Source organism: Python bivittatus, unplaced genomic scaffold (genome assembly GCF_059951505.1).
Source record: "Python bivittatus isolate LINGU-HERP-01145 unplaced genomic scaffold, Pbiv_v1 ctg000610_np1212, whole genome shotgun sequence".
Lineage (NCBI taxonomy): Eukaryota > Metazoa > Chordata > Lepidosauria > Squamata > Pythonidae > Python > Python bivittatus.
This window is the reverse complement of record NW_028277088.1, coordinates 43912699-43926557: the sequence shown is the minus strand read 5'-3', so window position 1 is coordinate 43926557 and position 13859 is coordinate 43912699. Positions and strand designations below refer to the sequence as shown.

General features: G+C 38.1%; 1 protein-coding gene across 1 annotated transcript in view; it reads right to left on the bottom strand.

The window, feature by feature from the left end:
* The window catches only part of SLC6A20 (solute carrier family 6 member 20), a 31472-nt gene that overhangs the window by 7584 nt on the left and 10029 nt on the right, over nt 1-13859 (bottom strand). The window contains exons 2-7 of the mRNA XM_007437856.4: nt 11075-11215; nt 8950-9041; nt 5737-5964; nt 4913-5023; nt 1800-2041; nt 964-1126 (exon numbers count right to left, since the gene is read on the bottom strand). Coding sequence (XP_007437918.1) covers nt 964-1126; nt 1800-2041; nt 4913-5023; nt 5737-5964; nt 8950-9041; nt 11075-11215 — 977 coding nt within the window. The remainder of the gene's footprint in view (nt 1-963; nt 1127-1799; nt 2042-4912; nt 5024-5736; nt 5965-8949; nt 9042-11074; nt 11216-13859) is intronic.

The following is a 13859-nucleotide window of genomic DNA, read 5'->3' as shown; positions in this document are numbered from 1 at the left end:
TCCATAAGTGCTTCAGAGCTTGAGGTGATGAGGCACCATTCAGTGAAAATCAATGTTAATTATGATCCAAATGATGAAACAAAACAATGGTGTGGGATTGCAGAAATGACTGATTCTGGAGAACTGCAAAGAACCTGTGGGCCTTGCACATTTTGTTACACCTGAATTCTGTGGGTTTTTATCACCACTAATTTTTTATTGAATCATATCCAGTACTTTTGTAATATCTTTCAGGAGTTGTTTTATGCCCTTGTGAGCATTGTGACATATAAAGAAAAAAAAATATTGACTGTAAAGCAACTGAGACATAGCATTTAGGAAAATGTCTTAATACTGTTGCAGCAGCAGCAGCTATAAGCCTCTTTTCTCAACTTGATCCAGATTACCAGAGGGAAAACTATTATATAGCTTCAATGTTTAAAAGGATACACACACACAAACACAATTTTAGCATAAAATTTATCAGAAGCTTACTGTTTATCATTCATTCATTCATGACTCAGTGTAGTATGTGGTTAGAGTGACTTAATCAACCCAACCTACCTCACAGAATTGTTGTTCTGGGTCTACTTTATAATTTATTAACAAAGTTGAAGCTGAAGCTTTATTTACATGGAAATATAAATTGAATAAGAATTTAGCTGCCTGAACAAATGATAAGTTCAACAAGTGTCAAGACCCGAACAAGAGTATGGATTGCTCTGAAGATAAAAGTGAAGAATAGACAATCATCTGAAGTAGGTAAGACTGAGAGATAACTACTGGTCCAAGGTGAGTGTAGGGCTAATTGGGAATGTAAACAAGGTCTCCCATTCTCAGTACAACCCCACCCATTGTATGTTCCTGACACTGACCAACTTGCTTGACTTCAGCAAGTGGTTTCATCACATTCTTTCTGGGAAAAGACAGCATTTAGATTGGAGTCTCCTAAGTAAGGAAAGGAGGGAGGGAGGAAGAGCTCACAGTGTCTAGTTCAGTTTCCAAACTGCAGTTCTTAATCTCTGGCAACACTTCTGCATATTCTCTGGGGTAAGTAGATGCCAAAAGCTGTTTCATATTCTCAAGGTTTTCTGTTGTCAATAATCCTTCTTCCAGGTCAAAAACATTAGTCAGCAGCAAGATCACCCTGAAAGGCAATTTAAAAAAATTAATAAAATAAATAGCAGGATTCTCAAGACTTTTTCAACATTTTAGAGTTTTCAGAAAGTAAAAAGGGGAAAATTCAAGGAAGACAGAATTACTGTGTATTTACTGTAATCCTGAAACAGAGGAGATATTTCTCAATTTAATTTTAATAGAAATTTACTATAGAGTTTTTTAAAAACTCTATAGTTAATAATGTGATTAAAAATTGAGGAGTTTATAGTGGATAAGTAAGCTCCCAAATATTCAGGTGATTTTGTGATCTTTTCATTGTGATATACTTTTTAATATTAAGAAAAAAATCCTCGTAAACTGTCATGTTGAGTCATTCAGATGCATTTGACAGTATGAAAGAAAAATTAAACTTTACACAATTGTTGTTGGTAGCATATTAGCTGTGATTACAAGCATTAAGGTCCATATTTAATGATTTTTTTCATGGGACCATTACATGGTTATCATAATCTAATGTCAGAAACCTTCCCAAAATCAGAGAGCTTATATCTATTGGCAAAGAAAAGTTTCCTATGAATATCAATCAGGGATGATTAAATAAAAAATAACTTCAGTAAACCATTTTTAAATGTGTGTTGACTATCTGAAGTATGAGCAGATGTAGAAGAGAAAAAGAAATCTGGATTAAAATCCAAGCTTACTTGTTTATGCAGCTTTCATAGTTGAAAGTTGCCTTAAAGCCATAAATGGAGAATGTGACAATGCTGGCAAATATTGAGGTAGCACTATTTATTAAGGAAACAAGGATGGCATGTCGCTCGCAATTGTTGTTTGGCTCATTGTAGCTGGCAAAAGCTATCAAACTGCCGAAGCCCAGGCCGAGAGAGAAGAAGATTTGAGTAGCTGCATTAATCCAAGTCTGGGGGTTTGCTAGTTGCTCTAGCTGCAAGGCATAAATCATGAGAATGGATCAATGATGTAGCATTTTCAGGAAGCAGCCATATTAGTCTCCCCCAGCAAAGGTCCAAAGGCACCCACAAAGTTCTTTGTCGTTTTTGTAGCACTTCAAAAATTGTATTTCCATAATGGGCCTGAAAGACAACTCATGACCAATCTGTACTTTATGATAATGGAAAAGAGTGAAACATATTGGCTAAGCTTCACCCACAGCCTTCTTCTCCAGTCTAATGAAATTCAAGTGCATTGATGGAAAGCCTACATCATATTTAATGTATTTATTCATATTTTCTTAGAAGTAGTCAAAGTTCAATAGGACATATTGACAAATAAGGGTGCAGTAGATAATGGTTTTATTACTACTGAAATAAGCTTGGTGCCAGACACTTGAGTATCATGGCTGTTGTCCTGCACCCGACCTCCTTTTCTGCAAGTGTAACCAGCCTTCCTTCTGTGAAGTTATTGCTTGAGACTACTGGGATGACTCCAGTGGGGTCTCTTTGCTGGCAGAATAATATCTGCAAGCAGAAGGGATTATCCCTCCTCTCTCTCCATAGATGTTTAAATCTGCCCTAGAGGAGTGGGAGATGAGCCAGAGCAGATCTGGGAAGGAGGGCAGAGTCCCACTGTATAACGTGGGACTGGTTCATTTCCTGGTTAACCAGTTCTGTAAATCTTGCCATGATTAAATATTCAGCCTGGTATTAACTATGTTCTATTTATGTCGTATGTATTAAATCTCTGGTTCCAGTTTTTACATTGTTCAATTTTCCTGACATTAAGGAGTGGTTATACGTCATGCTTTTTGTTGCTTTTGTTGTTGTTGGCTTTGAGTCAGTGTTGACTCCTGGTGACTGCCTGGAAAAGTCCCTGCAGTTTTCTTGGCAAGATTTCGGAAGTGGTTTACCCTTGCCTCCTTCCTAGGGCTGAGGGAGAGTGACTGGCCCAAGGTCACCCAGCTGGCTTCGTGCCTAAGGTGGGACTAGAACTCGTGGTCTCCCAGTTTCTAGCCTGGTGCTTTAACCACTACACCAAACTGGCTCTCATATGTCATGCTACTGTCACATAAAATGTGCATTTATGTAATACATTACAATAATCCCAAATTAAATGTTATTGGATGTCAACAGAGCACAATCATTCCTGTGTGTATGTATGTGTGTATTTGAAGAGAGAGCAGTGACTTGAACATGGAGGGTACCCCCATCAGAACACTGGCATTCTGAGCAGGTCATATTTGTATTAACAGAACTGAATTCTGACTCTGTTGATAGCAGTGTTCTATTGTGAAAATATACACGTTAGTGCATTTTATTTATATACTAATTTTCTGCAACTGTTGCCAAGGTGGTGTACAACAAAATAATAAAAGAACCTTTCCCATGGGGAAAATGATAACCAACTATCCTTTGGAAAGATAATTAAGTACATTAAAGAAATATGTTTCATTCCTTTCCAAAACCTGGGGCCAGTTTTAACCTTGAAGAAAGAGAATCCCATAATCTGGAAGCAATGCAGGATAAGGCCTTTTCCTCCGCGTGCAGTGGATGGACCTTTCTTCTCAACATATCCTCTTGTGCATATCTGAATAACTATGGTGCAACAGTAAAAAGGTAACGCCCTTGCAAAGATTTATTTAATAATTCTCAGCTTTAGTAATGAGTGCATGGTAGGGACGTGTGACGAGAGAAGAAAGTGTGTGGATGAAGCTTGCGAGCAGTGTGCAAAGAGTTAACAATATGCACGAGCAAGAATCAGGGAGTAAATGATGTAAATGTGTAACCAGGCAAGTGAAACTGATAAGGATGGTATGTGAAGGTGTCTCCTTTGTATCTGTATAAAAAGGCGTAGGAATAGAGTAGAGGGCAATGCAAGTGTATCCATTGACCGGGAATCTCTCAGTCTGCATGACTTACCACTTTGTGGCTGAAGGATGTACAGTTTATGACTTTTTCACTTTGAATCTCCTTGTAGGAATATATAAAAACCTTGTTCACTAGAGAATGGTGTGCTGCTTTGGAGATTACTCCCTGCACCCTTCCTTGCGCTCAGATAAAACTTTTAAAACCTTTCCACCTCTGGTCTGTTTTGATTGGGCGTGGCGCACCAGGTGACGGACCCCCCAGTGCTCCTGGGATATCAACTAGACAAATTCATAATAAGAAAAATGATCCTTCAGGTTACCAGGCCCTACATTATTTAAAAGTTTTTTTAAGGTGTAGACCAATACTTTGCACTGATCTAATAAATGATAATAAAAGACAGGATGTCTCCTGTCTTTACAGCCCTCAGAACCCTCTCAAGATGATGGCTAAAAGTGGAGGGTGATTTCCTGCCATTTTGAGATAGGAAAGAGATACTGTAGAACTGTAATACAAATGCCCTAAAATAGGCATTTTTACTTTAGAAAGCACAAAAATCCACAGTCTCTCCAAAACCCTAGCCCTACTCCCCTTGCATTCTTCAACTCCACCTCCCCCAAACCTTAAGTCCTGATTACCACACGATTGCTCACTCATGCTATACAACTATTGACAATCAGGGCAGCTTCTCAGTACCAGACTGAATATGATCATGCCCATCATGGCATCTTTCACACCCTTTTTGGGCATTTGCTGGAGGGAGAATTAAAAAAAAGTCAAGGTGGTAACCCCAAGATCAAAGTTCTGCCCCTTTTTAACGTGTTGCATATCCAATGCATGTAAAAGAAGAGGGAGGCTTCAATTGCATGATTATGGTGCCATTTTGACTTTTTTGACCCTTTCCACAGATGCTCTGTGGGATAAGAATGGATAACTTGTGCAATATTTGCTGTACTTTCAGCAAGCTTATAGCTAGTGATCTATTTTAAATATACCTTTGGGGTGAACATATATTGCAGTCCATTAGTAGCTCCATGAAGTGTTACGCCTCTGATTAAATATATGATAAGGACTACATAAGGTAATGTAGCTGTCACATAAACAACCTGCAAAAGAAGAATAAAAGGGTACATTTATTAGAACTGGGAAGTATACCTACAGCTTATACTTCATATCTTCATTTTAAATTCTAATGAATTCCAGGAATAAAGTTATTTAGAGTCAGAGGTTAAATTCCAAGTGGTGAATATGTGTGTACCTATGCTGGACTTTTAGCAATGAGCTTCAAACAATAAAATAAATAGTTCAGTATTAATATTACTTGGAATGGCCATAATTTAAGTTCTGCTTCCTTATGACAAATAAATAAATAAACTTTAATAAGCTAACAATTGTAATATTCTAACAGTCATTGAAATAACTTTTAGTGGGGCAAGCTATTCAATTTCAAATCTTTCTATGACAAATCCATAAAGATGACCACATGTTGAATGTATTATCAGTGTTATTGTTCCAGTTCTGCACACACATACTGCCTGTTTCATTTCAAGCATGCATATTTCTATGCAGATGTATAAAAACCCTTCTACGGTACTAATATGAACTTTTATGACTAGAGAAATTCACAGACTTCAGAGCTTAGTTCTCTGTTAAGAAATCACTATACTGGGTTGTCTATGTTTTTACTCATACAATTACTAACTATAGTTCCTTGGCTGAATTAAATCCCAAATGATTTTAAAAGGTTTTCAGGATTGTTTTTCTTGGCTCCCGTTGTATTTATGAAACCCAATATTTTCAACCCCAGTACACTTCTTACCTTGCCAGTGTATTCTGTTCCACGCAGAATACACAGATAGACCACCAGCCAAGCCAGGATGAGACAAGCTGCTTGCTCCCATTGGATGCTCCCGCCTTCCTCGATGGATGGAGAAATATTGAGGGTTTTCCTGTACCAAAAGTACTGAGTGGGTGTTGCTTTCTCACACTCTTCCTCATAGTTGGTGTGGTTGATATTCAGTGGACAGGTTGCCCATGGCAAAGGATCCTTTAAGTGTGAATCAGACATTAAACATTTATTGATCTTTCCCAATACTGTCAGATAGAGATAATCCAAATAAAAAGGCTTCAGTGCAAGATATGGGAAAACGGCCATGTGGTGGAGCACATGCACTGGGTTTAATCTCCAATGTGGGAAGTCAGCCAAGACAGCAGTTTTCAGGCCAGAGTTAACACTTCACACTTAACAACTTCAAGACCAGCAAGTACTGCACAAAGAACCGGTTAATTGAAGGATGGGAAGAAAAAGCTATGGGTTTGAACCACTACCTTTAGAAGAGGCACTTGAACATTCACTCTGGCAGTGGGCAATCAGCTACTTGATTTGGCTCCATTCTTGTTTGCAATAAAGTTTCCTATGTAGCTATGCTATTCCTGGGAGGCTTCTGCCAGGCCTAGCCATCTTGGTAGTAACTTACTGCCAAGCCCGGGGCAGGAAATCTGACATCTAATATCTATAATTAAGCCTCAGAAAACTATCTGACACACTGGAGAGCTGCTCCTGCTCAGTGCCAAGCATACTGTTACATGAACACGAGCCTAAGAAAACTGAAACATTTCTGGAGGATAGTACAGTGGTTTGGGGTTTTTTGGTTAAGAGTCTTCATGTTTGAGAGGAGACATTCAGTCAGGATTTTGGGGGGCAATTTGTATGAAAACCTATGAATTACTAATGAAGAGATTAAGATACTGATTACTTAAGAAGAATCGTACTGGTTCAGAGATCTCCCAGATCTTTTCAAATCTATTCAGTTTTACTAAATCCAATGCACCTACTCCTGTGCTTTCTTGAGGGTTGGTTTCAGAAGCTGGTTTGGAGGAACTTCTACTTTATCTTTGACCTACACATGTCCTACACATTCCACAAAGTTTTATTTTGTCCCCTGTGTTTTCAATATTTGCTAGTAATGATAAATGCAAGAATGGGGACTAGATTGTTATAAGTTTGTGGAGTCCTTGGTACACTCTGAGCTTGGTTATTTGCTTGCATCTGATGTACCTAGTTGGGTAATGAAATATCTGCAAGCCATCAATCAAGCTCAGAGAGCACCAAGGACTCCACAGCTCAATCTTGAGCTACATATATTCTCTTCTATTGTTACAAGCTTGCTGATAATACTCAGTTCTATATTACCACAACATCTCACAATTACCACAATATTCCAGTGAGATTGTGAATTGTTATTTGAATCAAAGATGGTCTGCATAAGTATAGATGAATTGACATTCACTTCTGACAAAAAGAGGGACAAGAGAATAGGATTCCTATTGGCCTGTCCTGAATCAGTTTTCCTCTCCAAGAATCTCTATTTCTAAGAGCATCCATAGACTATATGGAAAACTGTGAAAGATGCTGGAAGCAGAAATTCAGCCTCAACTGTAAAGTGAATGAGGATCTTCCATGTGCAAAAGAGATATTGTACCACATGAACTTACACCCTTCACCTAAACTGAATCAGGCAAAAGTAAATATGTCCTTTACTCTAAATCCAAAGGATTAACTTGAATGGGAGTGCATTTTTATGATAATGTTCTGCATTTATGGAACACACAAAAAGTTGTAAAAATCTCAATAGACACTGCTATTTCACAGCAAAGTGACAGGTCATGGCACTGTTATCGCAGGGAAGTTATTTGCTTGGTCGTATATTCCCATTTCATCTTAGTGCACTCTGAACATTCCAAGTCCAAGAACCGTTATGCAATTAGAGCGTTTGTGTGGAACATCATAAAATGTTGCCATAATCAGTAAAATCCAATATGTGATTTCTAAGAGAGATTATTTGGCTTAACTGCAAAAACATATTTATTTCACTGTTATTTCAGAGAGCACTGGTCATGCATTACATGGGATGAGGTGTGCTCACAACAGTCTAAAGTGGCCAGCAGGAGCTGGGCAGATTCCCCCACCCACCAGATCAGGTCAGCAACCACATATTCAGTGAAGTTTACTACATCCAGTGGCATCTGTAACAACCACAATGACATCAAACATGAGGATGTGTGCAATGATGTCATCATGCAAATGCCACAATTATGTACCTGCATCACAATGTCAGCTGCAAGTAGATAAGTCACAGCATTTGCATGATGGTGTCATCATGTACGTGCCATTTTTAATTGCTCCACCTTTCTTCCTCATGGAGACCTATAGCTGGATCACACCCGTGGCAAAAATTATGTCAGTAAAAGATGGGAAATAGTACTTTAAAAGCAAAGCAGTAAAATACATTAAGCTGCCTCAGTTGTGGGCTGAGGAGGCATGGCATTAAAAATTATTACTAACTGCAGCACGCTTGTGCCACAGTAAGAGGGACATGAGAACAAGTCCTTAGTCACACAACTGACGGGTGACTCACATGGTGTTCCAAACATTGATGTACACTTGTCCAGCCTTACCCCACCCCACATTAGAGGAAATAATAGGTGGTCATGTTCACAACACAGGGGATGTTTGATGGGAGGGGAAGTGAAGCTGAGGGTATCCACCAATTAAGTTCCTTAATTTGGCCCATGATAGAATAGGAAGGAGAATAGGCTGAGTAACTAAGACAGCCAATTTCATGCTGGCTTACTCAAGGACTGATGAATGCACTTTAAAGTAGCTGTTGGCTTTGTCCAATGAGAAAAGGAAAAGAATCCTGTGCTTTGCCTTCAGATGCCAGGCATTTTAAATACACAGCATTTTCACCCTATAGAGTACTCTCTTGAATCATTCACATAACACATTTTTGCATAGCTGGGAGCACACTAACATGACAAAACTCCTGCATTTGAGAATTGGATATATTTATTCCATCCATCCTTTTCTCCCCCCCCCCTTCTGTTTCTCATCATTGCAGCTTCTGGTGTCTATAGGAGACGGAATACACACACACACACACACACACACACACAGAGTTCAGTCACAAAATCCTAGCAGAAAGGGATATAACTGACACAACACTGCACTTCAAGACATTGTTTGACCCACCTGAAATGAATGGAAAAGATACCAGAATGCCCAGCCATTTATAACATTGTAGTACATGGAGAGGAAAAATGACACAACTACACTGGCAATTCCTGAAAAAAAGAAAAATGTATGTCATGTAAAAGGAAATTAATTGGTCATTGTTATCACTCCTCAGAAAGAATCAATAGGAGTGTGGATGCTTCAAAAATGATTAGAAGTGCTTCAGACCTCATACAACCATAGCTACCATACCTCTGCTATTTATTCAAACAGCCTCAACTTGTTTAAGGTCTCCACACAAGCCTGAAAAAAAGATGCCACTGACTTAAGAGTCACTTAATAAGCTAACTGCTTAAAGCAGCTGCATCTTTGTATAGCTCATGCAGAAGCCTGAAAAAAATTAATGCCTGCTTTAATCAGTAGCAGAGAGATCCGGTGCTTGCACTCCTGTGAAGTTTGATACAGTGTTTGCACTGCTATGAAGTTTGTAGCACTTTTGAACTATTTTTGAAGCATGCACAGCCCTACCCATAAATAATCTCCTCCTCTACATATCTTCCTATAAGTAGTTCCATACAACGCTTCACATAAGGTAGAACCCTCAGGGTGGAGGATAGACCATTAAAACTGTGGGTTCTTCTCTACCATTCCATTTCCTGGGTTTTATTGTGAATCTTGGTGGCTATGTAGCCATTAACACTACCCACAAGCAAGAGGAGATTTAGCAAAAGTTTGAAATAGTGGGGAGATGGGAGAGGGAAACACTATAGTAGGAAAAAAAACTCGGACAGAAAAGGAGTGCTTGGACTGAGCATCCTCCCTGCAGGAAGTGACAAAAAAAAAAAAAACTCATCAGCTTTCAGGAATGAAATGAAATGAAATGAAATGGTTGGAATCTTGAACAAAGAGCTTTCCACATTGCAGCAATTTGTTGCCTGGACTGCATGGAAGTCTCTCCCAAACTAACCATCTTTGCTTTTTTCCAGCAAATCAATAATTTCTGTAAACTAGTATGCTTGCTTAATGGCTGAGCTGAGCTTGGCCATAAGCATCTCACTCAAAGCCTTCCGGGTTGTGTTATATAGCCTTAGAAGCAGGACACACCATTCTAGAGATAGGAAAGTTGTTCCCCAATCTTAATCCCTCCTCTCCATAATTCATACGGCTATAGTCGGGCAGTTCAGTTGCTTCCCTTAGCCTCTCTTTTTTCTGTGTCTCTTCTTAACACCTCAGATTGCAAGGGTCAACTGCTCTCATCCATGTCTTAATCACTGTGGACCTAAATTGGTTTAGATTTCATTTTCCATTCCTTAGGCCCACTTGCCATTATATTTTGAATATTCCTGCCAGGCAGGTTTGTTGTTGTTTTAAACAACATTTCCTTCTGAATTCTTACATTTACATACTTTGATATATCAATGGCATTCCCCAAGGTGTAGCAACCATTATTTCTTTCTAGATGGCCCTATTACACTTCCAAAATGATAAAATTCTATAAGTACACTGTGTGAGTGAAAAACAGCAGGCAGGTTGCCCTTATATTTTCTATAGAACAGTGTTTCTCAACCTTGGGAACTTTAAGAAGTATGGACTTCAACTCCCAGAATTCTTCAGCCAGCAATGTTGACTGGGGAATTCTGGGAGTTGAAGTCCACACTTCTTAAAGTTCCCAAGGTTGAGAAACACTGTTCTATAGACATATGGATTCTATACTGTTACGTTTCTGTCTTGGGATGTGTATCAGTTGGAAAATGCTTGACTTCTCAGCATTTTCTGGCTTTTTAAACAAGCTAGGAACATATCTGATGCTGAGCTATAGTGCTGGAGATGACAAAAATTGCTTATTTGAAAAACTGCAAGTTTTTCCTGCATTAGCAATTAGCTTGTATTTGTAATTTAAAACATTAAAAAAGGACTGATTTTATATTTGAAACTTGACAGCATGGGAGATTGTACATGTAGGATTTTAAAGAGAAATGCATTGTTTGTTCTTCCTTTCATCAAAGCCTGTGAGGGAGAAGTAAGGATAAGAAGTCTACACATTTCAAAGCAATGGACCTCTTAGCAGGTACATCTAAAACCAATTCTCATTTTATACTGTATGTAAACAAGAAAAACAAGCAATAGATGGAGAAGAACGCACCAACCCCACAGAGGTAAGGACTTATAGCTCTCCATGTGCCAATGCTTCCTTGGCGCATATGTTGTCCCATTGCCAACTCCAAGTATAACAATGGCATTCCTTCCACAACTAACATGATCATGTATGGGATTAAAAATCCACCTGCAAGAGAAACAAAAGCATATATATCACAATCAACTGTATCTAGAACTTAAAGCTATAAATGAGTGCTTAGTGCAGTGTTTTTCAAACTTGGAAACTTTAAGATGTGTGGACCAACTCCCAGAGTTCCCCAGCCAGGGGACCTCTGGGAGTTGAAGTCCATAATCCTAAAGTTGCCAGATTTGAAAAATACTGGCTTAATGCAAAGTATTTGTAAGTGCAAAGCTTGTATTGAATAATGGCATACCACAATTCAGCATTCTAATCTGTACTTACATGTGGATATTTAGCCACTGATATTTAGCCATTGGTGGATTTGATATATCCTGGTTTGAGGGGGCCACCATACCCCTCATTATTCAAGGATAACTATTTGATTGGTCAAATCAATGCTGAAAATGTCTATAAACCTTGTCTCAACAAATCTCTCCACAAAATACAGGGATAAGCATACAAAAAACATCAGAATACAGTTCCTGATGTTGACAGTAAGAACCTTTGCCTTCTCCATAATGAATGAATGGAATGAGAATTATAAGTTTCAGAAAAGACACATTCCCAGTCCCAGGTACAAAACAAGAATTGGTCTATACTGTCAATATAAACATTAAAAAAAAAACCCCGTCTTTGTGCTAAATCAGAATTTCCTTAGCCATGGTTGAATGAATAAACCACACTTGGTTCATATAACATGCTAAGCCAAAACCAAGCATCAGCTGAGCATCATTTGTGATTCTAATCACAGTAATGGATTCACACATCTCCATGGCCACTTCTACTCATAGGTATCCATTCCTAACTACAGGTAGTCCCTGGGTTAAGAATGCCTGGTTTATGGATGACCCATAGTTAAGAACAGAGCCTATTACAGCAAATTTTGAGTGAAATACACAATGATTTGAGTGAAATACACAATACTACTTACAGTTACTTACAATAATACTGTTCTGGCTTATATACAAATTCAACTTAAGGACAGACCTTGGGAACAGAACTTGTTCTTAAACTGGGGACTACCTGTACAATGATGCCAAAATGTGTGTCATGATGTCACAGCACAGGGTCTGCCCTTTCACACTTGCACCACAATATCACACCTAAGAATATAAGGAGGAAGTTTGTGTTGTGAGGCAGATTTTGTCTCTTGTGCCCCTTGTCCTCTTACAGATGCCTCTGCTTCGACTTTGTGTTATAACATCTAATTGCTCAGGTACACTCCACAATATGTAGAATGCACAGAAATAAACCCTAACAAGTTTGATGGAGTTCACCCTCAGGGAAGTGGTTCAGACATGTAGATTTATAGTATATTCTTATATGGGACTGCTTAAATGTCAGTCCCAATGGGGCTTTTTCTCAGGAAAAAGTTGTTTCTAAATTGAAAGGATTCTTATCTGACTTTGCCTACTTATTTACTTCCCCTTTGTCTTCCCTTTTCTAAAACTGGGGTTCTGTGGTTAGCCTCTAGCCTGGATGGGTTTCCCCGAATAATTTTCTGTAAATCACATACTAGATGTGATTAAGGAGAGTCTTTCAAACAGTTCAGACAGAGTGACTGTTAAAGGATGACTAATTGCTGTAAAAAGCATTAAATTATAACCGAGGAAAGTGAGAAAAGATCAAGAGTACAGCAAAGCCAAAACTGATACAAAGAAGTAAGTATTTCCTAACTGAAATCAGTAGAACTTTTAGCACACATCATTAGGACTGAGCTGTGGTTACAATTGACAAAAGCTTGCTCAGAATTATACCTTTTCACCTTTCTCCCAGCCACCCCCAAAGAGGTTTAGTGAAGCCTTCTCTCCATCTGAAACCCAGATTGAATCCAGCTTGGCTTGGCCATGCTGTCCTTCCTTCCTTCATCTCTTTTTTTTTTTATAGTAATTTTATAAATGTTGCAGTTAAAAAGATAAAAACTAATACAAATTTAAAAAATAAAGGAATAAGAAGAAAAAAAATAGAAAGTGCAGAAAAGAAAAAATAGAAAGAAAAATAAAAAGAAAGAGAAAATAAAAATATAGTGAAGAAAAGGAAAAGAAACATATAAAGAAATGACTTCCCCCTTCATCACAAGTATAAACAATTTTAGTAACTTATCACCTTCTCTTAAAATGCAACAAATGATTTCTTCTTCCCATACTTCATCTCTTATCTATAAACAATTCCTTAAAGCCTTGTCCATTAAGGGTTACCAAATCCAGCTTTATATACCTTCCTTTTACTTTTAACAATCTTGATCTTTAATCCCTTCAAATAATGTCCTAGAACTTGATTTGTTTTCATTTTTTCTTTGTCTTTTCACAAAATTCTTCAAAACTTCAACAAGTCTCTTGTAAATCCTATATAGGAAAGTTATCCAGATCACTCTTTGGGTTTGTTATTTTAATTATTAACCGGTTTCATTTGTATATCCAGTGTAGCATCTTTTCCCATATCATTCTTGTAGCCTGTTGTTTTTAAATCCACTTTCAGATCAGTCCCAGTCTTGTGTGGTAAAACTTCTTCTTCTTCCATAACATCTTTTAAACACAGTCTATCTAATGGCAGACACTCTTAAAATTAATTTCTGGGTCCATTTTTCACAAATATCCTTCAGTACGTCCAATTTTAAAGTATTTTGCCCCATTCTTATTAGTGAATCAAA